Source organism: Delphinus delphis, chromosome 6 (assembly GCF_949987515.2).
Source record: "Delphinus delphis chromosome 6, mDelDel1.2, whole genome shotgun sequence".
Lineage (NCBI taxonomy): Eukaryota > Metazoa > Chordata > Mammalia > Artiodactyla > Delphinidae > Delphinus > Delphinus delphis.
In genome coordinates, this window is record NC_082688.1 from 33,512,730 (window position 1) to 33,538,872 (window position 26,143).

At 47.6% G+C, this 26,143-nt stretch overlaps 1 protein-coding gene across 1 annotated transcript in view; it reads left to right on the plus strand.

Annotated features, from left to right (window-relative positions):
- GABBR2 (gamma-aminobutyric acid type B receptor subunit 2) overlaps positions 1 to 25,597 on the plus strand; it is a 366,358-nt gene extending 340,761 nt beyond the window's left edge. The window contains exons 14-19 of the mRNA XM_060014449.1: positions 13,559 to 13,669; positions 15,939 to 16,163; positions 17,993 to 18,175; positions 18,573 to 18,702; positions 22,492 to 22,609; positions 25,282 to 25,597. Coding sequence (XP_059870432.1) covers positions 13,559 to 13,669; positions 15,939 to 16,163; positions 17,993 to 18,175; positions 18,573 to 18,702; positions 22,492 to 22,609; positions 25,282 to 25,447 — 933 coding nt within the window. The 3' untranslated portion in view covers positions 25,448 to 25,597. The remainder of the gene's footprint in view (positions 1 to 13,558; positions 13,670 to 15,938; positions 16,164 to 17,992; positions 18,176 to 18,572; positions 18,703 to 22,491; positions 22,610 to 25,281) is intronic.
- The last annotated feature ends 546 nt before the right edge of the window (positions 25,598 to 26,143 follow it).

The following is a 26,143-nucleotide window of genomic DNA, read 5'->3' on the forward strand; positions in this document are numbered from 1 at the left end:
CCCAGCCAGCTTTCCTCCTCCTTACTCCCCTCTCAGAAGCAACCAAATCTGTCTTGGCTCCCGGGGTGGATTTGGCCTCCTCTGAACACTTGGCGCCCATGGCACTCACCTTCCCAGAGCTGGCACTTTCCACAAAACTCGTGGCTCCCCCGAGGGAAATTCTCATCAGCTGCTAAGACAGCAGTGATTTCTCCAACACTGAAGTACAGCTGTCCTCACCCACATCAACTGCTTTCAATCACCTCTCTCTCTCCAATTCTTTTACCAACTGAAGAACAGTTGTCACACTGACTTCAGAAACATCCTTAGAATTAAAACGCCTTCCAAGCATTCGCTTGACTCTGGAACAAGGACTGGAGCTGTGCTGGCCAGGCGGCCCAGATGAGGGAGGGTGGCAGACACGCCCGGCTCACGAGCAGTGACGCACACAGACAGGCCCTGTGCTGCCGAGTGTCTCATTTCCAAAAGAAGCCAGAAATCTGGGTGTTCATGTGGAATCACCTGAGGTTTAACTACTACCTGTGAAGTCTAAAAACGTTAGAACACCGTATAGGTGAAGTAACACACCTTTGGCCCTGCACACTACCCGAGGGGCACGAGTTTCTCTCTGCTCTAGAGCCGAGGGAAGACTCCCCACCCTGGTGCCCAGCCGTTCCCTGGTGACTGTCTGTTGAGGAGTGCGGAGCCGCCTCCCTGTCCCCAGTCGCCGGGCCATCGTTTCATTGGGGAAGTGCCTGTTCGGGCCCTGGTCGTCTCTCATTGCTCAGCGCGGGTCAGGCTCGCTGAGCAGTGCATGACGCCCCCGCCTCGTGCCAGGCAGGCGGTGTAGACCACACAGCTGACGCCTGGGAGGCAGCAGTGCCGTCACCCATTCACAGTGTGCCTTGTGGAAGCCCCCCCATGAGCAAGCACCTTCTGGCTTCGGGTTCAGCGGCAGATACCCAGGAGCTCTTCCTGCTCCAGTCTTGCCCCCAGAAGCCTCAGACATAGGCCCACGGAGAGCAGGGGCACCCCTGAAGGCCCACCTCCATGGGGAGGGGAACAGAGCCAAGCCACAGAAGCGGAGATGCCCCCACCTGCTTTGCAGGAAAGAGGTCTGGCTTAGCTTTGCCTCTGACTTGCTGTGTCGCCTTAAGCAAATCTCTCGTCCTCTCTGAGCCTCAGTTTCCTCACCTGTAACATGGGTATAAAATTCCTGGCTTCTAAGGTCAAAATCAAAGAGAGATCCTAGTATGAATGCATTTATGAGCTGCAAAGGGCTAGAATGTTAGGGCCTATTATTGCACTTGTCAGCCCTTAACTTCCCCAAGACAATCCTGACCCCAGCTGTGACCCTTACACAGCCACAGAATTTCCTGCCAGATTCCAAGGTCAAACTCAGGATGTCTCTCTGAACAGGACCAGTGCTGGCCCACTGGCATCCTAATGCTGAGCCCGGGCTCCTTGCCCTCCTCAGCCAGGTCCCAGCCACCTCCCCTACTTCATCTCCCCTCTGCCAAGCGGGACTCCGTGAGGGATGTGGCCAGTGTGGACAGGGTGAGCGGCTCTGGGCCCCATGCCTGCTGTTCTAGAAGCTGCCCCAGTACACCTGAGCAAGGGTGCATAGTACCAGCAGATTGAATAAGTCCAAAAGCCAGAGGTTGGCCCTCAGGCCAGCTCCAGGGGGCTGACTTGGCCACGTCTGGCACCTGGGAAGGGTAAGTCCCGATAAAGGTTGGCTGGCTCCCCCTGTGACAACCCGTAGCATGGTCCAGCGCACAGGGCATGGGACCGAGGTCAGGACACCTGCGTCTGTGTCTCTAATCAGTCACCCACTTGCTATGAGTCCTTTTCTGGGCCTCAGTTTCTCTGTCTGTAAAAAGAGGAACTGGACTAGAGCATAATCCCCTTAGTGTTTAGAAGCGGGGAGCCAGGGGAGAGGGACTTTGGCTGACACGGTGACTAGAGGGCATTCCTGGCATTTAGTGCCCAGGCGCCAGGGGTTCTGAGTGCCCTGCACTGAACAGGACAGTCCCTCACAACAGAGAATCACACGGCCTCCAAAGAAAATAGCTGCCGGAAGTTCCCCCGTAGAGAAACCCTTGTGGGTGATCTCACAGGTCCCTTCCCGATTTGGGATTCTGAAAAAAATTCACCCAAACTCGTAATCAAACAGTCTAACAAGAAAATCTTACCCTGAAGTGACAGCTTAGAGCTTGGCTGCCTGGAGATGTGGAGCTGCTGCTGTGGAGATAAGCAGCCAGCCCGGAGGGATCCGGAAGGTCCTCCCAGCTCCAGGGCTCTGTGACTCCCTGCGCGGGGAGATAACGATGATCGTTCACATATAAGGAGTGGGCCTTCCAGTCTCAGGAGCCTGCTGAACTCACTAGTCACCTCTTCTGATCATCTTGCCAAACCTGGGAGGTTGCAGGTGAGGAAATCTTGGCTCGGAAAGGCTTAGAGATGTGTTCAAAGGCACACAGCCGGCAAGTGATGGACTTGGGATCTGAACCCAGGGGCCTTTCTCTCCCTGCCAGGTTTCCTTGGTGGGACCACCCCCCATCTTCCCCCCAAAAAGAGGCAGTGTTGACTCACATGCCTTCCCAGGAAAAGAGAAGCATCTCAAGACTCTGAAATGCAGCCCAGAGAGGTCAGACATCCTCCCTCCTCTCCGTACCACACACACTCAAACTCACATTTATATACACACATATACTCACCCCCAGTAGAAAAATCTACCAATTCTACCAGCTATTTCAAAAATCAGCTTTGAAATTTAAAAAAAAAGAGGGAGAAAGCCAGCTTCTGGGAGCTGGTCAGAAGGCGGAAGACACCCCCTCCTTCAAAGAAGCACTAGCCAGGTGGTGCTTGGGAACCTGAGCTACCCACAGCAGTGGCAGCCTAAGAGGTCCAAGGGACCAGAGCCAAGAGCCCCGTGATCACAGGGGAAGCTCGTGGCACCCTTCATGCCCACCACCGGACTCCTCACCCTCCCCACTCAGGGTCTGAACACACAGACACGCTGTGTCAAGTCTGTCCTTGTGCTTAGCTGTCACTCTGTGTCAGAGGCGTGCAAATGACAAAAGGAGTCTACATTCTTTTTTATTTATTGAAGTATAGTTGGTTTACAATATTGTGTTAATTACTGCTCTACAGCAAAGTGAGTCAGTTATACGTATATATACATTCTTTTTTTTAATATCCTTTTCCATTATGGTTTATCATAGGATATTGAATATAGTTCTCTGTGCTATACAGTAGGACCTTGTAGTTTATCCATCCTATACATAAAAGCTCACATCTGCTGACCCCCACCTCCCACTCCATCCCTCCCCCACCCCCTAGGCAACCACCAGTCTGTTCTCTATGTCTGAGTCTGTTTTTGTTTTATAGATAGGTTCATTTCTGCCATATTTTAGATTCTACATCTAGGCAATATCATATGGTATCTGTCTTTCTCTTTCTGACTGACTTCATTTGGTATGATGATCTCTAGTTGCATCCATGTTGCTGCAAATGGCATTATTTCATTCTTTTTTATAGCTGAGTAGTATTCCATTGTATATATGTACCACATCTTCTTTACCCATTCATCTGTTGGTGGACATTTAGGTTGTTTCCATGTTTTGGCTACTTGAATAGTGCTGCTATGAACATAGGGATGCATGTTTCTTTTTGAATTATAGTTTTATCCAGGTATATATATATGCCCAGGAGTGGGATTGCTGGATCATATAGTAATTCTATTTTTAGTTTTCTGAGGAACCTCCATACTGTTTTCCACAGTGGCTGCACCAACTTACATTCCCACCAACAATGTAGGAGGGTTCCCTTTTCAAGGAGTCTGCATTCTTAACCAGAGATCTGCTAAGCTGAGGACCAAATGTCACCCTATTGCTTAAGATCCTTTAAGGCCTTGCTGTCCAAAGGGCAGTCCGTGGACCAGCAGCATCAAGCATCCCCTAGGAGCTGCTTAGAAATACAGCATCCCGGGGCCCACCCAGACCTACTGACCCATCTGCATTTTAACAAGCCCCCCAGGTGGTTTGTGTGCAGATTATAGAGTGAGGAGCAGCGCTGGCCCCCTCACTTATTGCACTCCAGCCACACTGGCCTCCTTTTGGTTCCTAAAATATGCCAAAGTCTTTGCCATTTCAGGTCCTGCCTGGTTGCTGTTCCCTCTCCTAGGAATGCTCTCCCCCGAGGTTTTCACATGGCTCGTCTTCCCACCATTCAGGTCCCAGACTAATGTCGCCACTTCAGAAGAGCCTTCCCAGACTACCTGGTCTGAAGTAGGTCCTCTGGCTAGTAGCCCTCAGAATGCCTTGTTGTTCTCTTTAGGAACACTTATCACCCCCTCTACTCGTAGCTGTGCCGTATGGTTTGTCAACCTCCTGTGCCCTCCACTGGAATGCACGCTCCAGGATGACAAGCATCCTACGGGTCTTATACACCCGGACCCCAGCATCAAGCACAGTGCACGGCACACAGCAGGCACATGAGAAATACTGATCAAGTCAATTCTGAATGACTGAATGCAGGACAAATACAGTCGTGAAATGTAAGACAAATATAGTCATCCCTCAGTTATTCAGGCTTACATTAACTATACTGTAAATTAACTCATAGGCTCATTTGCAGATGGGAAACTGAAGTCAACAAAAGGGCGAGGACTTGCCCAAGGTCACCCAGTAAGTCTATAACAGGACCCAGCCCTTTGACCTTTCAGGCCTCAATGTTTCAAGCCATGCCCAGACCCTTGCTGGTCCATTTGTGCAGCCTGACAAAGCCGGATGTTTGTAGGGGCAACTGACCTACACTGTGAATAGTTGCATCATGCGGAGGGACTCTCAGGCCAGCTGCTCCCCTTTCACTGCACAGATGGGGGAGGCTTTCCCAGGCAGCGTCTGCCTGCCTCCCGCTGAGCAGCAGCTAGACCAGGAGTCAGGTGTGAGTACTTGCAGCCTCCGGCCATTGCAGACAGCTTGATTTCATGCAGCACCAAAGCATAGCCTTTGCAGAGCTCTGGGGGCTTCAGGGAGGCCTCTATTGACTGTTTAGCAATTAAGTCATTCCTCCCATGAGCAGCACCTCACAATTTACAGAGCAGGTATTATACCCACTGTCTCCTTGGAATATGAAGCAGGGCAGTTGGGGGATGCATGTGGTGAGGAAGGAATGAACATTGGTTTGGGAATCAAACAAATCTCAGCTCTGACACTAGCTGGAGATTTAGGGCAAGTTACTTAACTTCTCTGTGCCTTAGTTTCCTCATCTGTAAAATGAGGTTAACACCTTGATAGATTCCTTTTTTTTTTTCTCATTTTTGGCTGCATTGGGTCTTCGTTGCTGCATGCAGGCTTTCTCTAGTTGCGGCAAGCGGGGGCTACTCTTCGTTGCAGTGCGCGGGCTTCCCATTGTGGTGGCTTCTCTAGTTGTGAAGCATGGGCTCTAGGTACGCAGGCTTCAGTAGTTGCAACACGTGGGCTCAGTAGTTGTGGCTCTCAGGCTGTAGAGCGCAGGCTCAGTAGTTGTGGCGCATGGGCTTACTTGCTCCGCGGCATGTGGGATCTTCCTGGACCAGGGCTTGAACCCGTGTCATCTGCACTGGCAGGCGGATTCTTAACCACTGTGCCGCCAGGGAAGTCCAACCTTGTTAGATTCTTATGAGGCTTCAACAAGATAACGTGTATAGAGCTCACAGCTTTGCAACTAGCACATTATTGTCACTCATGACAAGGCAGCTCTTGGTGTTCTTAGGGTGGCTGTTACTTGCTGAGGCCAGCCCATTCCCCCTCTGAGGTCATCTCTCATGGAGCCGTCCTGATCTTACTAGGATGGAAGACCCATGAGGACAGGGCTCTTGTCAGCCCTGGTTATTGCTGCCTTCCCCATGCCCAGAACAGTACCTGGCAGATGGTAGTGCTTGATAGTTATGGAATGAATGAATGAATGATTACTTAGGTAATTGCCCAAGTGAGCAACAAATAAGGAAGGAAAATAAAGAAGAGAAAAAAGCAAGCTGAAAGTTCTTGTAAGCCAGTTATCCAGGGCAAGGGAAACATTCTTAGGCCAGTGGAAATGCTGTAGTCCACAACTGCACAGAGAACTGGGCCTAAAATCCTGGCTCAGGCCCTGTCAGATCCCGGCATGGCATCTGCAGGGGTCAGTGCCTTGTGCTCACTCGCGCCGGGCTGTGTGGCCAGCCCACACTAGGAACAGGGGGAGTGCCATGGCCAGGTACAGCCTGGGCCCTCTGGCCCCTCCTTCCCCAGCAGCTCCCCACACCTCCCCCCTACTCTGCTTCACCTGCTGCCCTGGGTGGGGGGCGGGGTGGTGGTCCTCCAAAGTGCCTAAAGTCTGGCCTCATTTAAGGCCAGTGAGTGCCTTCTAGAGTAGCACAGGATGCTGCTGACGGCTTCGACACTTGCAGCCCCACGGAGCCACAGAAGCAGCTCTGTGTCCCCAGCAGAGGGTGATCCACAGCTGCCGGGTGGACCCTCCACACGGTTCTTTGGTGCCCTCTAGTGGTCCTCTGGTGCATGACAACGACGCCAAGTAAGGGCTCAGGTTTCCGGCCCTCTCCCATTGCCTGGTCAGGCATCTCTCCCCATGGGTGTGACTGCTCAGAGCACTCTGAACTCCAGTCCCAGGCACAATGGATCATACAAGAAAAGGCATGGCTCTTACAGTTTGCTTTGAGATTCAATGCAGGGCTCATTTGACTTTATTCAGACTCCCCATCCCCCAGCCTCATGAGTACATAAACTTCATCACTCATAAAACCACCTGAATCACTGCCACTCTGTGTCCAGTGTTCACAGCCCTGGGGCTGTGTGAAAGTGACGTTGATGACTGGGAGGTTTTTATGGCTTGTTTCCGGATCAGTGCCTATGTACTGGGAGATGGAGTAGAAGCATCTCTGCTCACCCTTGGGATCATGACTTCTCTGAACTCTGGGCAGGCCCTTGTTTTTTTGCTGCCCTTCCACCTCTGCAGGCGAGGCTGTGCTTAAGCTTAACGAGATAAATGGGGTACTGAAAGACCAGATATAAGAATTGGGATTTCAGGATTCAAAGAGGTCAGAGCAGACCAGGATGGAGGTTATGAGGAGGAGAGGGCTACGAATGAGGTAAAAGGTAACCAGGCTGGAATGTCAGCTGCAGAAGCGAGAAGACAGAGCTAGCAGCAGTTCCACGAAAACTACCTATTGGGTCTTAATCAACCGTAAGGAACATATGAATCACCAAAGAAAGGCAGTTATTTAGAAAGGCAAGGAGATCTGAAGCAAGGGTGCTTAGTACCACCTGAAGTGTTGAGCTCAATTCTAGGTTTTCAGATCAATAGTAAACTCGAGCAGTTCAGGAGGACCAGGTCGACTTGTGGGGGGAGGTGATATGTACCTTCACTACAGATCTTCCCCTCATGAGGAAGAGTGTGCAGACTTAAGGAGAGAATTTGATACCATTCTGAGGATCCCCGGAGGAAAGACGAGGATCAATGGTGGACGTATAAGAGGAGAAGGTTCTGGTTCAATAAAAGAAAAACTGCAACCATCTCACCGAGAGTGGGAGGGAGGGGACTCTGTCACTGGAGGTATATAAGCCAGGCAATCATTGTTAGCTTCCCATGAACAGAGTTTTCATTACATTGAACAATGGGGTATGACAGAATCAGTCCTCTCTACAAAGAGAATATAAGAGTTCATCATAAATGACTGCCTTTCATTGTAGAACAACAGACACTATCATCATTAATGGATTTGCTGTTCGTGCATGGCCGTAATGGGCCTGTGCTACTGCGTTCTGAGGTCTGCTTAGTTGTCAGACATTGGAGAAAACCAAGTTACGCCACTAAGTCACTGTTGACCTTGGGACCAAGTCCTTTCTCAGTCTCCTCATTTACACAATGAAAGGACATCAGGAAACCCCCACCACTCTTACAATCCAGCTCAGCTCCTGGGTCAGTAGCAGTGGAGGGGAAATCTCTAGCCCTGGTAACTCTATGGTTCCTGGGGATCACCTTTCCCTGGGGTGTCTCTCACAAATACCCACTGCCACCACTGCAGAGGGCCCTGTAGCACTCCAGCCTGTGTGTGTACTCAACGATCATGGAACCAAAGAGGCTAACCTAAGGCTTTCTGTGGCTTGGGACAAAGAAAGGGAAATCAAGCCTGAGCGAGCATGCAACTGGATGATCTAGTCATAAAATGGCCTGAGCCCTCCGGCTCCACCCCTCCCAGCCCCTCCTGTATCCATATGGGAGCACCATCTTTCCCCAACTCACAGGTACCCAGGCAATGGCATGCCTTGAAGGTCAGGCCTAGTGAGCAGGGCTAAGAGAAATAGGGTTTCCATCCCCCATGTGCTTAAGGCCTGCCTTTCACATCCCTGGATCCCACCAATGTGCCCCTTCTTCCTAGTGACTGACCCTGGGCATGCCTACCCCTTACCCTCAGGAGTGTGGCTTTACCCTGGGCCTTAAGAGGCAACATCCAGAACAGTTCTTTGATGAGATACCCTCAGTGGGATCTGTGCTAAAGACATATTTGCAAGGACATCTTCAACTTAGTAAATTTGTTGTTGGTAGTGTATGGATGTAGCAATTTTGAAACTATTTTGTGTCTATTATAGAATTGAGAAAATGAGTGAATACCTTGATGTTAGAAACCAGGGATCTCACTGTAAGAGAATAAAGATGCAAATATGGAATGCGGTAGAGGAAGCAAGAACACTGTGGTGTTGGGTTTTATTTATATCTATAGATAGATGATAAAGAGATAGAATGATGGTAGATGGATGGGTAGATAGATAGATAGGTAAAGGGGCCTAGAAGTAATGGTACCCTAGGAACAGTGAGCACAGCAGTGCCCAGATTTCGGTTTCTAAATACTATTCTCTGCTACAAAGAACCAGGACTCCTCAGAGAAATGGCTGATTCCAAGACTAGGGCAAGGAAGATACAAGGAGAGCCTGGAACCTCTTGTGCCAAGAGGTAGAAAAGTGCTCAAAAAAATTATGGGAGGGAGGGAGACGCAAGAGGGAAGAGATATGGGAACATATGTATATGTATAACTGATTCACTTTGTTATAAAGCAGAAACTAACACACCATTGTAAAGCAATTATACTCCAATAAAGATGTAAAAAGTAAAATAAAATAAAATAAAATTATGGGGACATGCATGTTGAAAAAACACAGAGGAGACAGCATGAGGGGGTTTCCTACTAGCCAAATCTGGAAAATTTTGAACAAAATGAATAGTAGTAGTAATGGATTATAAGACACTGAATCTAAAAGGATCCCATAAGTCTATACTGATATACATAAATGAGTGAGAGGAAAGATCTTGTTTACAATATATTGCCAAGTATTTAAATGGAATGTTAGTTAGAAAATCACCATTTTGCAGCCACCAAAGTAATATGACTCAGATAGGAATCATCAATGGAAGCTGCAAGCACTGAGTTAATGTTTGTGGGGGAACAGGATACCCACACAGTCTCAAAGTATCTCCCACAGATTATTTATTAATTACAAGAGGGAACTGGTACGTTTGAAGTGGAGAGATCTGGCTGACATCACCTCAACCAGATGATCAAAAACATCACCAATAATGGGACAAAGTGCCATCAAATGCCCCTGATGTGAAACACTGAGGAGGTGAGAACATCACTTACATAGAATTCCTGCCAAGAATCCATAACCTGAATTCAGTCATGAAAACACATTCAGACAAACCCAAACTGAAGGACATTCTACAAAATAAATGGCCTGAAATATCAATGACATAACAGACTGAAGTAGGCTGAGGTCTTTTTTTTTTAATTGAAGTGTAGTTGATTTACCATGTTATGCCCATCTCTGCTGTGCAGCAAAGTGACTCAGTTATACACACATACACATGCATTTTAAAAATATTTTTAATTTTTATATTTTTTATATTTTCCATTGTGGTTTATCCCAGGAGATTGGATATGGTTCCCTGTGCTATACAGTAGGACCTTGTTCTTATCCATTCTAAATGTAATAGTTTGCATCTACCAACCCCAAACTCCTAGTCCATCCCTCTCCCTCCCTCCCTTCCCCTTGGCAACCCCAAGTCTGATCTCTATGTCTGTGTGTCTATTTCTGTTTCATACATAAGTTCATTTGTGTCATATTTTAGATCCACATATAAGTGATATCATGTGGTATTTGTCTTTCCCTTTCTGACTTCCTTCACTTAGTATGATAATCTCTAGTTGCATCCATGTTGCTGCAAATGGCACTATTTCATTCTTTTTATGGCTGAGTAGTATTCCATTGTATATATGTACTACATCTTCTTTATCCATTCATCTGTCAATGGACATTTAGGATGTTTCCATGTTTTGCCTATTGTAAATAGTGCTGCTATGAACATAGGGGTGCATGTATCTTTGAATTATAGTTTTGTCCGGGTATATGCCCAGGAGTGGGACTGCTGGATCATATGGTAATTCTATTTTTAGTTTTCTGAGTAACCTCCATACTCTTTTCCATAGTGGCTGCACCAACTGACATTGCCACAAGCAGTGTAGGAGGGTTCCCTTTTCTCCACACCCTCTCCAGCATATGTTACTTGTAGACTTTTTTTTTTAATCTTTGGCTTAGGTGGGTCTTTGTTGCTGCACGCAGGCTTTCTCTAGTTGCAGTGAATGGGGGCTACGCTTCGTTGCGGTGCGCAGGCTTCTCGTTGCAGTGGCTTCTCGTGTTGCAGAGCACGGGCTCTAGGCGCACGGGCTTAGTTGCTCTGAGGCATGTGGGATCTTCCCAGACCAGGGCTCGAACTCGTGTCCCCTGCATTGGCAGATTCTTAACCACTGCGCCACCAGGGAAGCCCCTAGACATTTTAGTGATGGCCATACTGATCGGTGTGAGGTGGCACCTCACTGTAGTTTTGATTTGCATTTCTCTAATAATTAGTGATGTTGAGCATCTTTTCACGTGCCTATTGGCCATCTGTATGTCTTCTTTGGTAAATGTCTGTTTTGGTCTTCTGCCCATTTTTGGATAGGGTTTTTTTTGTTGTTGAGTTGTATGAGCTGTTTGTATATTTTGGAGATTAAGCCCTTGTCAGTCACATCATTTGCAAATACCTTCTCCCAGTCCATAGGTTGTCTTTTTGGTCCCCCCATCCCCACCCAGCAGCATGCAGGATCTTGGTTCTCTGACCAGGGATTGAACCCGCGTCCCCTGCAGTGGAAGCACGGAGTCTTAACCACTGGACCACCACAGAAGTCCCTATCTTTTCGGGGGGTTTTTTGTTTGTTGTGTTTTTAAAAATTAATTAATTAATTTTTGGCTGCATTGGGTCTTCATTGCTGCACACAGGCTTTCTCTAGTTGCAGCGAGCAGGGATACTCTTGTTGCAGCGCACGGGCCTCTCACCGCAGTGGCTTCTCTTGTTTCAGAGCACGGGCTCTAGGCGCCCGGGCTTCAGTAGCTGTGGCTCACCGGCTCTAGAGTGCAGGCTCAGTAGTTGTGGCGCACGGGCTTAGTTGTTCCACGGCATGTGGGATCTTCCCGGACCAGGGCTCAAACCCATGTCCCCTGCATTGGCAGGTGGATTCTTAACCACTATGCCACCAGGGAAGTCCCTCTTTTTGTTTTTTTAATGGTTTCCTTTGCTATGCAAAAGCTTTTAAGTTTAATTAGGTCCCATTTATTTTTATTTCTACTGCTTTGGGAGACTGACCTAAGAAAACACTGGTATGATTTATGTCAGAGAATGTTTTGTCTATGTTCTCTTCTAGGAGGTTTATAGTGTCATGTCTAACATTTAAATCTTAAGCCATTTTGAGTTTTTTTGTGTGTGCATGGTGTGAGGGTGTGTTCTAACTTTATTGATTTACATGCGGGCTGTCCAACTTTCACAGCACCACTTGCTGAAGAGACTTTTTCCCATTTTATATTCTTGCCTCCTTTGTCAAAGATTAATTGACTGGGGGAGGGTGGGAGGGAGGGAGGGAGACGCAAGAGGGAAGAGATGTGGGAGCATATGTATATGTATGACTGATTCACTTTGTTATAGAGCAGAGGCTAACACACCATTGTGAAGCAATTATACTCCTGTAAAGATGTAAAAAAAATATATATATATAAGATCACTATGTTGTACACCTGAGACTAATATAGTACTGTAAGTAAACTATATATAAAAAAAAAGATTAATTGACTGTAGGTGTGTGGGTTTATTTCTGGGCTTCGTGAGGTCTTGAGATTGAAGAAGGAAGGGCTGATTCCAAGGCTGACTACAGACATGCTAAGTAAATGCAACGCATGGTCCTGGATTGGGTCCTTAAAGGACGTTATTGGGCCAATTAGCAAAATTTAAAAATAGGTAGTGTATTAGATAATATACTGTATCAATGTTAAATTTCCTGAATTTGGTAGGTATACGTGGTTATATAAGAGAATCTCCTGTTCTTAGGAAAAACATGCTAGATATTTAGGGGTGAAGAAGGGCCAGGATGTCTGCAACTTACTCGCAAATAGTTCATTAAAAAAATATACCGGGCTTCCCTGGTGGCGCAGTGGTTGAGAGTCCGCATGACAATGCAGGGGACGCGGGTTTGTGTCCTGGTCCGGGAGGATCCCGCATGCCACGGAGCGGCTGGGCCCGTGAGCCACGGCCGCTGAGCCTGCGCGTCTGGAGCCTGTGCTCCGCAATGGGAGAGGCCACAACAGTGAGAGACCCACGTACCGCCAAAATACATATATATATATATATATATATATATATATATATATATATATATACCTACAGTATATATTTTTTCACTCCCTTGTTGTCTTTTTCTCCTCTTGCCACCATCTGGCTGATTCTCTCCTGGAGTTTCTCAGTTCAAATTCCTGAGAGAGAGAACTGTGCTTGGGTTGGATCCTCTCCACCACCCCTCTTTGGGCAGAGCACTTTGCACTAGGAAACCTCATAGGTCCCTGACAAGCCTCAGATTGGCTACCTAAGGTCAGATGCTCACCCCTTGTCCAATCAACTCTGGCCCAGAGTGCATCATGTGGTACATAACACAGCTGCCACCACTGCTCCCTCCATGGAGGTGGTGGGCAAGAAGATCTCCTTCCTTATAGGGTTTGGCAGGCCCCGTGCTTGGTCTAGCCAGTAGACACTATCTCCCAACTACCTGAGTTAATTCCAGAGACACCTGAAGGCCTCCACACCTAACTTTGTGCTTCATTCTCACCCTTACTCTTTTAACAAATGTTATAGAAAGATGCCTGCTCTGGGCCAGGTCTTGTGCTAGGTACTAGGGGCACAGAAGTGACCCAGTCCCTACTCCTGAGCTCTGACTCAAGCTGGAAATGCATGAAGAACTCCGATAACTGAAGGTCAGAGCTGAATCACGACCAACAAACAGAAGGCAGTCAACGCTGGTTGAGGCCCGAGTCCCATGGAACACAGAGATGGGGTCCAAAAGGCCTCCTGGATGGTAGCACTGGCTGTGGCTCATGGGAGGGAAAAGGGCTATGAAACAGGGACCTGGCTGCTGGGAGGGTGCCCAGTGCCATCCCTGGGTTTCTGTTTTCTCTTCGCACAGCCGGACCCGGCAGGACGGGACATCTCCATCCGCCCTCTCCTAGAGCACTGTGAGAACACCCACATGACCATCTGGCTTGGCATCGTCTATGCCTATAAGGGGCTTCTCATGGTAGGTGCAGAGCGGGAGGCAGAGTGGGGGAAATGCTTCTCTGCCAGAGCTCTCTCTCCTAAGCGCCTCCATCAACATAAAAATAAACAGAGCCCCCAGGACTAAGCACTGGCTCTTTGCCAGTCTCGGTGCCTGGCACGTGTCATTTCAATCCCACAACCATCACCTGAGATAGGTACAAATAATGTCCCCATTTCACTGTGAGTGTGCCTCCCAGCTGCTACTGTCCTGCTCCCTGACAGCAGTCTGTTGGTACCCAGCGCACATTCACATCCTGTGGGAGATGAGTGGAATCATCTCCATTTGGAGATGGGGGAAATCAGGCTCAGACAAGTTAAATGATTTGCCAAAGGCCGCCTGGTAACCTCCAATTTCCAAACCCAATACTCTTTCCACTCCATTCATCTGTTATACAAAGATCACATACCAAGCTCACCTCACACGACTGTGGAATTTCAGTTAGGAAGAACTTGAAAGGGCAGTCCCACCCGACCTTATTCTGGGTTGACCCCTGAATCTTCTCTTCACATCCTGTGCAAACCATGCCTGCAACTGCACCCTCCTCAGATCCTTCCACAGTGAAGTGAAGCCGCGATCGGCCTCTGTGGCAGAGAGGAGGCACACAGAGCCCCTGTGAGAGCAGGCATCTGGAGCACCCATCCAGCTCTGACGCACATCGCCAAGGGACCCCAGGCAGGCCATTTGGCCTTGCCTAGCCTCTGCTTCTTCCCCTCCAGGATGTGGAAAGCCACACCCAGCTGTAGGATTGAAGGCACTGCACATGAAGGAACCAGCACGAAGCAAACTTTCAACAGCGTGGTTTCCATCCCTCACCCAGTATCTGCTTCCTGGGCTTCTGGTTCCTATTTTAATTGGAATTGAAAATAATAATAAATCAGTCTGTGAGATAACACACTTAAAGGAGAGAAAAACAACTATGGTTGTAAAAAATACCAATTACAAAATAATTAACTTACTCTTATAATGGATATAACAGTTTACAACATGCTTTCACATCCATCCTCTCATTTCATCTGGACAGAAGCCCTGTGAGATAGTGTAGGCCCTTGGGATGATGTTACATGGTTCATGCAGGTGTTGGATGCCCCAGACTTCAGAGATAAGGCCAGAGGGAAAGGAAGCCTTTGCAGGACAGCCTCCTGGAGGGGCTGGACCACAGCCGAAGCCCCTGCAGCAGTCAGCAGCTGTAGTCAGCTCTCCCTCCTGCCCACACCACCATTCTACCCAGCATTCCATCTGCACTTTCTCTGCAGCCTGCCTTCCCCTCAGACAACACATGATAGCTAAACCCTCAACACCCTACTTTACATCACATTTGACTTCTACCCTATTCATTTCTGTTGGAAATGTATTGGTTAGCAGTAGAGCTGCAAGTGACAGAAAACCCACAATAATAGTAGTTTTTTTAAAAAGATAATTGCCTTCTCAGGTAAGCAAAAGGGCTGGTGTGGAGGCTACTAGAATCTGAGTTCCTTGCATCTTGTCTTCCTCATCTTCATCATACAGCTTCCACATCGTGGTCTAAGATGACTTTATGATCTAAAATGGCTGCTCAAGCTCCAGCCATCACATTCCACTCCATCTGCTAGGAAGGTGGAAGAGGAACAGCCTTTTCCTCTAAAGACACTTCCCAGAACTTGTACACACCACTTCCACCTACATGGCATTGTCTAGAACCCAGTCATATGCCACACCTAGCTTCAAGGATGGCTAGGAAATGTAGTCTCTCTACTCTGGGTGGCTATGTGCATTGGGGGGTCCCAGACACAGGGGCTCTGCCTGGTTTAACAGAAAAAAAACTAGCCTTAACTTCTAGAGACACAGTCCACTGTTGCCACCATATTGCTCTGTGGCCTTGGGCAAGCCCCTTCCTCTCTTCTGGGCCTTCAGGTTCTCTGTAGAGGGAAGGCATATGGTTGAGATTGTGTCTGAAGTTCTTTCCCACTGTGGCCTCCTGTGGGTCTGTGTGTGAACCAGTGGTGGAGGTGAAGGAGGACCAGACAGTGTAACACCCCAGTCTGCATTTCCTTGGCAGGACTCAACCCAGGGCCACAAGTGGAGACAGATTGTGGAGACAGATTATCCACAAGACCTGGCCAGCAGCAAACCCCCAGCCTCCCTCCCCCCAAGCCCCCACTTCAGAGTAGTGGGGAGGAACAGAATAACCCTTAGTTCAGTAGCTTCTCAGAACGGGAGTGTATGCCGCCACATGGTAATGACCGTCTCCCTTTTCTGTTCACCGTTCCAGTTGTTCGGTTGTTTCTTAGCTTGGGAGACCCGAAACGTCAGCATCCCCGCACTCAATGACAGCAAGTACATTGGGATGAGCGTCTACAACGTGGGGATCATGTGCATCATCGGGGCTGCCGTCTCCTTCCTGACCCGGGACCAGCCTAACGTGCAGTTCTGCATTGTGGCCCTGGTCATCATCTTCTGCAGCACCATCACCCTCTGCCTGGTGTTTGTGCCAAAGGTACGGGGCAGGTGCCAGCAATCCCCCCGCCCTCACCACCCTGGCGTCTGGCCTCTGACTCCATCACAAGGGCATTGCTGTGTTTCTCTCACTTTCTACAAGTTTTATACACTTTTTTTTTTTAAATGATGAACACAATTCACATCACAGAAAGTTTGGAAAATGCAGAAAAGCAAAAAACCAGATTTTTCAGAAATCTCACAGTCCTGCCACCCGAAAATAATCACTGTTAATATTTTGGTTTGGTTTTTTACTGTTAATATTTTTGATGTGTTTCCTTCCAGCTTCTTTTTTAATGGTTTAGGGCACTGATGCTTTCTCAGATATAGCTGTAATTATAGCACACTTTGCAATTTGCCTTTTTGACTTAACTTTTGCCCTTTGTATCTTCCCACATTCATAACCATTGTTGAGGGGATGTTCCATAATTTACTCAACCACTTGATCCCTTACTGGTGAGCATTACAGTTGTTTGAAGATTTTTTATATTATAAATGAACTTTTTTTCTACATAATACATTTTCCTTGTTTCCAATTATTCCCTTAAGGTAGAGTCACAGAATTAGTATTAGTGGGTCAAAAGGAATAACCATTTTTAACAACCACTTATGTTTTTCATTTGTCTGAAGGGCTGACCTGAGAGATATTTTCCAAACATTATCCTACCCAGCAGTGGGCAGGTGAATCAGAGGCCTTGACCCCTGCAGTAGGCTGATCTGTGTAGAGGAAAACCTGACCTTGGTAGGTCTCAAGAGTAAAAGCAGCAGCAGGAAACAGAGGTAGTTGAGAAGTCATTGACCCAAGTTAGGGAGTGTCTGCCTTAGAGAAAGGGGAGAGGAGAGATCACTGGGGGTCCCATGGCTCCTCCAGCCTCCTGGGCGCCCAGTCAGTCCCTAAGCAGTGTCAGCTCTGCTCTAGAACACCTCTGGCATACACTCCCTCCTTTAGTAGTCAACACTTTCCCAGGCTCCAGGCTCACACCACAGCTTCTCTGCCTGCATTCTGACTTCCTCTCCACCCTGTGAAAGATGCCAGATTACTCTAAGCCCAGCTCTGACGGGGTCACTCTGCTTTGTCACCACCCCTGATAGCTCCTCATTGCCTTCCTGGCTCCAGGATCAAATCCCCGACACTGGGCTGGCTTTCAGGACCATTGGATCTCCTTGTCTCCCCCAGAGAACTCTGTCCACCGTCCAGCTGCCCTTCTCTATAAGTGCCCTGAGCCCTAGGCCTCCCTGCATTTGCATATGCCATTTCTTCCCCCTGGACTCCCTTTACCGTCACCATCCTCACCCCCCAGCACCATGGTGAGCACTCTGCCCTGAATGCCTCTGGCCTGGTAAAGATCCTTCCTCCATCCCTGCCCCTCACCTCTGAACCATAGGTCCTGGTGGACAGAGGCCGTGGCCATGGTTCTAACAAGCACAAGACTTCACTTTCCTCCCATTGTCTTCACAGCTGTCACCTACAGCTGTTTATTTTCTACATGGAGCTGGGCTAAGGCAGAGTGAGGCTCAGCTGGAGCCAGGCCTGAGGGGCCCTGGGTGGCCTCTGCAGGATAGCTGGGATGCGGGTGCAATCAGGATCAGGAGACCAGACATCTAGTGGCAAGGAAGAAAACCAAGACTCTGCAAGGGCAAGGGGGCTGCCCAAGGGCACACACAAAGGAGGGACAGAAACAAGTCTGAACCCAGGGCTCCAGACTCCCAGCCTGTGTCGTTCCTGGGGCCCCATGTTGCCTCCAGCGCAGGACCCGCTGGAAGCAGCTGGATGGGCATGGGAGGAAGGGCCCCAGGGTCCTCTTTTCAGCCCCACCTTTGTCCTTTCAGCTCATCACTCTGAGAACAAACCCAGACGCAGCAACTCAGAACAGACGATTCCAGTTCACTCAGAATCAGAAGAAAGAAGATTCTAAAACCTCCACCTCAGTCACCAGCGTGAACCAAGCAAGCACGTCCCGCCTAGAGGGCCTGCAGTCAGAAAACCATCGCCTGCGAATGAAGATCACAGAGGTACCTCCCACAGCACTGGTCGCCAGGGCCCCTTCCTCCCATTTGAGTCCCTCTGCCCTGTGCAGGGACTTTCCGGGCTGCCGCTCCCCACCACGTCCCCTCTAGAGCATCCCCACATCATGGCCGTGCAGTCCCATCTACCGTCGTTATGGCTGCAAGAACCAAAAGGAACATGAACTAGACAGATACGGTTTGTCAGAATCTGACAGGAGTTTATTACCCACCTAGCCCAGGCTCTGGGGTCCAGCAATGCCCGATTCAAGATATCCTCAGAAAGAAAGGAGTTCTTAAAGATTTGTGATTATACTAGTGAGTTGGGAAAACTCAGTTTTCCACCTGGGGCCAGGGCAGGGGCTGGGCCGGGGGCTCTGACTCAGCGGGAGCCTTTGTTTTCTAGCTGGACAAAGACTTGGAAGAGGTCACCATGCAGCTGCAGGACACGCCAGAAAAGACCACCTACATTAAACAGAACCACTACCAAGAACTCAATGACATCCTCAACCTGGGGAACTTCACTGAGAGCACAGGTAAGAGGAGGTGGGACCCCTGGGTATGAGACACTAGCCGTCCATTTTACAGATGAAGAAACTGAGGCTCAGAGAGGGGGGTGGGGCAGGTCTGAAGTCACACAAGCCAAGCTGGAGTATCTGGAACCCACATCTACTGAGTGCAGTTCAGCGTTTGTTTGGAGCCCCACCTGGGGATCCACCTATGCACGGGGCTTCTTTTTCTCAGTCCCTTGGGCTCCAGTTCCATGTGTACCCCACATGGCCAGCATTCCCAGCGTTCTGACTGGGGGCACATTGTTCTTAGTGAATAATGTACTCATAATTCTTCCAACATTTCACAGTTTCAAACACACCTCATCAACGTACAGGAAAGGAACGGTCAGTAAGATGACATGACATTCGATCCCACCAACCACCTGGGAAATAACACAGTCCATTTTTTGCCTACATTTAGGCAAAATTTTAAAAAGATTACCAGTGTTGATAAGAGCGTATGGAAATGGACACTCTCCTGCAATGTTTTGGAAGTCGGTCTGGCACTCTCCAGAAGTCTGATGTTAAGCCCCTTGACTAGCAATTCCCCTAGCGGGAGGCTTCCCCTTGGAAATAATCCCACAGGGTCAAAGGTATAGATGCATAGTGCTTATCATAACACTACTTGTAGGCGAGAAAAGCTGGAATTAACTTACATGTTCATCATTTGGAGTGGTTTCATGAATTATGATACAGCAAAACAAGGCATATAATACGGTTATTAAAAAGTAAGGTGCATCTCTTTGTACAGATATGGAAAGATCTCTAAATGAGAAAAGCAGTATGAAGACAAGCACTATGATACAATATGCACACACATGTATGTGTATATGTGTGTGTGTGTGTGTGTGTGTGTGTGTAAGTGCATTTTTCAAAAGGTCTGGTAGAACAAACACCAGATTGTTAACAGTATCCACCTGTGGGAAAGGGACAATATGTGTGGAGAGTGGGTGAGAAGGGATTCTTTTATGTTTCATTTTATATACTTCTCTACTGTTTGCATCTTGTCATTAGCATATATTCATTAATTTTATAAAATTTGTTTAAATCAATGAAAAATCTTTAGTTTTATTCTTATTACAAAAGAATTATTATATAATTCTTATTATATTAGATGTTGATTGTTTAAAAATGTCTAGATTCAGATAAGTAAAAAGGAAACTGAAAGAATAAAAATTATTCCTGATTATTTTAGTATCTAGTAAAGGTGAGCATTTCAAATTAGTGGAGAAAAGTGAATTATTCAATAAATTTCATTGGGATAAATGGGCAGCCATCTGGAAAAGAATAAAGTTAGATCCTTACCTCACAACTTACACAAAAATAAATTCCAGATGGATAAAAGATTTAAATATAAAAAGTGAAAACCATGAATGTACTAGAAGAAACCATAGGAGAATTTCTTTTGTAATCTCAGCAGGAGGGAAACCTTTTCAGTTTGATGCAAAACAGAGAAACCACAAAAAAAAAGTTGATGAATTTAAATACAAAAGAAATTTTGTTAACAATGTGAAAGCCATCATAAGTACAGTCAAAAAATCAAACTAAGCCAAAAAATATTATCTCAGGTAATAAGCTTATTCTCTTATATAAAAAGAAATTATATGTAATTATATACAAAGTATATGTAACTATATACAAACTAATAAGAAAAAGACCAACAAACCAAAAGAAAAATGGGCAAAAGAGAGTTCTCATTAAAGGAAATACAAGTGGTTCTTATGTTTATGAAAAGATGCTCAGTCTCCCTCCTCATTAAAGGAATGCAAATTAATTTGCAGTGAAATACCATTTTTACCTATAAGACTAACAAAGATCAGAGATCAAAAAGTTGCTGAGAGTGGGAGGCAACAGGTGGCGAAACACTGCTGCCCGAAATAGAAATTGTTCTGACCCAGCAACTCCAATTTGGGAATTTATCCTAAGGATATACAGTCAACTCTCATTACTCACAGTAATCGTGTTCTACAAAGTCCCTGTGAACTGTGAATTCCTAGCGGAGACACAGGGTTAGGTTCCTGCAAGCATCTCCCAGGTGGACATTTTCATCAACTGATCAATACATAATTTTGTTTTATGTGTGTTTCTACTGGAAGACACCTTGTTTAATAAACATTGTTGATTCATTAACACTGAACTCATAGCCAACAGCACTGTAACTCATATCTGAACAACACATCTAACACACATTTTCTCCATCTGGCACATCACGGCTTAGGAGAACACTGGATAGCACTTCAGCACTAGGCTTGGGAGCCATTTTAAACAGCGAAAGCACCAACACAACGCACAAAAATGTGAAAAACGTGGTACTTCATAGACCACAATAAGGATACTTATTTATAATATGAGAGGTAAAACAAGAAGGCAGAGCCTTGTTCAACCTCAGCTGGGAGAGCGACTCAGATTTTTGATGCTCTGTGTGTGTTATCGAATGACAGTGAAAGCACCACGAGTATTGACTCTGGGGTTACAAATAAATTGTAGCAAGTAGGCGAGTTCACAAACACAGAATCTATGAACGAAGAGGATTGACTGTATTCACATGGATGCAAAATGACACACATGTAAGGCTGCCCTAACCCTAACCCTGCAGCAGAAAAAGAAAACACCCATACTCTTTTTTAATATAAATTTACTTATTTTGGCTGTGTTGGGTCTTAGTTGCTGCGCACGGGCTTTCTCTAGTTGCGGCAAGTGGGGGTACTCTTCATTGTGGTGCACAGGCTTCTCATTGCAGTGGCTTCTCTTGTTGCGGAACATGGGCTCTAGGCACGCGGGCTTCAGTAGTAATGGCTCGAGGGCTCTAGAGCGCAGGCTCGGTAGTTGTAGCGCACGGGCTTAGCTGCTCTGCGGCATGTGGGATTCCTGGACCAGGGCTTGAACCCATGTCCCCTGCACCATGTCTTAACCACTGTGCCACCAGGGAAGCCCAACACCCATACTCTTTTCCAAACCAAATGAATCCACATCTCTTAGGTGGGGGCCATGTTTTTACATTTCATATTTCTTTAGTTCTCTCCAGGTGGTTCTGAAGCACAAAGATGGTTGAGAGCATCATGTTTTGTGGCTACACAGTATTTCTGTGAATGGAGGCCCCATACGTGCATATTAGTCTGTAACTAATCCATTATTACCCGACAAATTCGGGTTAGTTTCAACTTTCTGATATTGTAAACAATGTGGATTTGAACATCTTTTGTATAGTTTCACAAACATCCTTAATTATTTCTTTGGGATAGTTCCTGAAAGTGGAAATTCTGGGTAAAACACATACTTTTTATAGTGTTTGATGCTTATTGACAGTACCTGCCAGAAAGACTATGCCGGTTTATACTCCCACCAGCAGTTTACTATTATTATTCTTTTCAGACTTAGCAATCTTATGGAAAATATACCTTGGAGTTCTGTTTTTTCTTTGTCATTATGTTCCTAATGCACCCGTGAAAAGGACATTCATATTAGAACCTCTCATTTCTAAGTTATGTTGCCTACATTTGTCGACTCGATTCCCTTTTTTTCTTGGAGAAAGGGAGGTCCCACGGCACACTATCCACATCCCCAGCACGCCACTTCCATCCCTGGACAGGGGCTTCTCGGCTCCCTGCCTTGGTCTCAGGAGAGTGGCTCAGGGACCATGGCTTAGAGAACACAAAGGGAAGATGGGCTCTTTTGCATTCTCTCTCCTTGGGCAGTATCCTAAAAATGACTGCACTGTTGATTTTTAAAAATTAAGTTTACAGAATTATTGCAGTATTGTTGTTTTGCATTCAGATGGCGGAAAGGCCATTTTAAAAAACCACCTCGATCAAAATCCCCAGCTACAGTGGAACACGACAGAGCCCTCTCGAACATGCAAAGATCCTATAGAAGATATAAACTCCCCAGAACAGTAAGTACCTTCTCCTTCAGAATTACTGCCCAAGACTACATTCCTCCTACACAAGAGTTTACATTTGGCACCATGTTTTCACATGCATTACTTTGTTTGAACTCTATAGTAATCTCATGATGCAGGTCAAATTACACTGCTTATATTACACATAAGACGACTAATATTCAAAGAGGGGAGGTGACTTGCCAAAGCTTACCAGTTGCTAAATGACGGAGATGATAGGATTTGAACTTGGGTCTCTCCAACATCAAATCCCATGTTCTCTGCCTTTGTTACATATAAAATGAATACATTTACTTAACACCAATTTACTGAGACCTACTATGTATCAAGCACAGCACTGAAGAAAACAGACAAAAATCCTTCACTTCATGGAGTTTACATTCTATCTGGGAAGACAATAACTTAACAAAAAAGCAAAACCTAGTATGTTATGTTAAATGATAGGTGCTTTGGAAAAAACTAAGCAGGAAAGGAGTTAGGGAGTATAATTTTACACAGGGAGGTCAGAGCAAACTTGGTGAGGTGACATCTAAGCAAAGACCTGGACATCTCCAGTAGCTTTGTCCCCACTGGCAATTTTTAGTTCTTCCCAGTTTACAGCGGATTAGAAGCAGCAATTAGAAATGTCAACTCTGAAACTTGTTCCCTGGGAAGTGACAACAAGGGGAGAGGAACCAGCAAAGGGAGCCCAATCACCAACTGCAGTGTCATTTGGGGCCATTTAGTCTTAGAGCTAGTAGCCTCTCAACCCAATTAGCTCCAGGGCCTCGCAGCTGACAGTCCAATATAATTACTGATGGTTACATGGCATTCATCAGTGGTCTACCTATTAGTTGCCTGCACCACAGTGCAAGCACCTTTAGGGTAAGGTTTAAGTCCTTCCTATGTCCCTTGGACTGAACACAGCTTCCAGCACTGAGTAGGTTTTTGGCAATGAATTAATGAAAAGGCAAACAGGATCCCAGCAGACAGCAGAATGTGTGGCTCTGACAACCACACACAGATGCCCACCCTGCCTGGGATGCTCAGACAGAACACCCTTTCCCAGGTCAAGTTCATTCTTCAGCTCCCCATTTTCCTGGACTCTGCCAACACCAATGACATTATACAAGCTCAACTTTAATTTCCAAATGAAGTCTCCAACACACTAATCTCTCATGAGCACCTGGGAAGGGTCTCTTGGGAGAAGCCCTTCTGGCCAGCAGGTCCTTAGGGAGTGGGGGCAGCACTGCATCTGTCCCCATCCATCTCAGAACCCCACCAATGCATACACCCCAGGGCGCACCCTGGTGGGCTGAGGCAGCCTCTGTGAGTTGATTTGCCACCCCACAAAGCACTGTGGTTCAACAGAAGAAGCAAGAGTCACACCTTCCCCAGTTCTGGTTGTTTCTGAGAGCAAGTTACACAAACTCTGTACCCTTCTCTCATCTTTATAATGGGAACAGCAGTGCTTCTTTTGCCTATTGGGTTTTGTGAAGGTCTGGGGTTTTTCCCACCTGAGTTGCCAGGCCTGGGGAACACAAGGAGGCCTGAGAGTTCAGGGAATGCAACTTCCCAGATGCAGTGGGAAACTGCACAAAACACAGCCGAGCAGGGAGCAGTGGCCTGGGCACATCCGCCAAAGCAGCCTTCACAACAAATAAGGTGATTTACCCTCCTGCCTGCTGGTCATGAGGACTGATGAGAAGGCAAGCGGAACGGTGTGGCAGTGAGCAGGTAGTCAGAAGGCTGCTCCCTCTTCACTCCGCTCCTCCATCAGTCCTGTTTACCCAGCCCCTGACTCAGCCCGGCCTCAGATTTTTTTCTGGCTGCCTTTCTGGGAATTTACCAGAAATTCCTTGTCCTGGGGGCATAGAGAAGGAAGGAGCTCACTCTCTGAGGGGGTTAGCACAAAAATGATGACATTTAAACTGGATCTTAGAGGGAAAGCAGTCATCAGATGGGAAAGCAGAGGAAGAGCTATCTAGGCCGGGGAAACAGCATGTGCAGAGGCATGGAAGATGCCTCCCCATAAGCAGGGTTTTAGGGGAAACTAGCCACCAGAGGGTAATAAGGTTTTCGGGGAGGGGGGTAGAAGGTTCACCTGGAGAATTTGACAAGAGGCAGATCTTGGGGAGCCCTGAATGCCCCATCCCAGTGTTGGAGAGAAAACGCTAGTCACCAAAGAAGCCGAAAGACCAGGAAGGAACCTTTTTGGAATTGGCCCAGCAAGAGGGACTGAGGTCCTGGACAAGAGACAGTGGCAGAGAAGCCAATAAGGAAGGACAGAGCAGCTGAGAAGCCTTTCAGGGATGGAACCCAAAGCCAGGGCCATTCGGGGACTGGCAAGAGTAGCGAATGAGAGCTGTCTGGGTTTGCAGCAAAGCCCTGTTCGAAGGGCAAGGCCTTATTCTTAAAAATCACTGGAAGCTCGAGAAGCCTGCCTCCTCCTTGCTGCCGTTGCTCTGGTTATTCCCGGGGCAGCAGCTGGCACAGGCAGGCCTGCATTAAACACCTGCCAGATGGATGAGTGGTTAGATGACAGGATGGACAGATCTTGGATTCAGAGAGAAGTTAGCTTCTTAGCACCACCATCAGCTTCTTAGCCAAAGCGACTCCAAAGGCCTTCCTGGTGAGCAGCCCACTAGCCTTCACTAACACCCCCCTTCTTTCTCTCCCTGCCACAGCATCCAGCGCCGGCTGTCCCTCCAGCTCCCCATCCTCCACCACGCCTACCTCCCGTCCATTGGAGGCGTGGACGCCAGCTGTGTCAGCCCCTGCGTCAGCCCCACCGCCAGCCCCCGCCACAGACACGTGCCACCCTCCTTCCGAGTTATGGTCTCGGGCCTGTGAGGGCGGGAGGCCTGGGGCCGGGGCCTCCCCCGCGACGGAACCACACGGAGCAGAGGCATCTGCTACAGGAACCCTGTCAGCTCTGGCCGCGGAGAAGCTGGCGCCACGGCTGGCCTTGCGGGACTGCTCGATGGCACGGAGTGCACAAGATGGGGGGCACTTGGCACCTGACCTCGCGCCTTATTTGTGAAGTTTTCATTCTTTCACAAAGAAGAGGAATGAAAATGACTTCTTCCTTAATGTCTGCAAAGGAGGAGGAGCTAGGATATTTGAAACTTGGCAAAAAAAAAAAAATCCTAGACAAGGAGAAAGTCACTAGAACTCCAGCTAGAAGTCACTGAGTGGCCCTGAGCAGCCTTGAAAAGAGGCGAGGGGCTTCTGGAGAAACCGCCTCTGCCTCTGCACACATGCCACCGGCTGTGGCCTCCCAAGCCAGCCCTTCTCCCCTCTGGGGAAGGAGGTGGGCAGGGCAGCCAGGCTCCCAGCTGCCAGTCGAGCCAACCCCAGCCTTCCTGGAACAGGGAGTCTACAGGGAGGGCAGCCGGGCACAGCTCTGTGGGCCGAGGGCTGGGGTACCGGAGCAGGCTGACTCGCATGCCTCCCGGTGGGACTTACTCTCTGATAAATGCCACACATTAATACAATAACACCCGTTCCGGGACCGTGGGGATTTAGGGCACGTCACTGCAGACACGC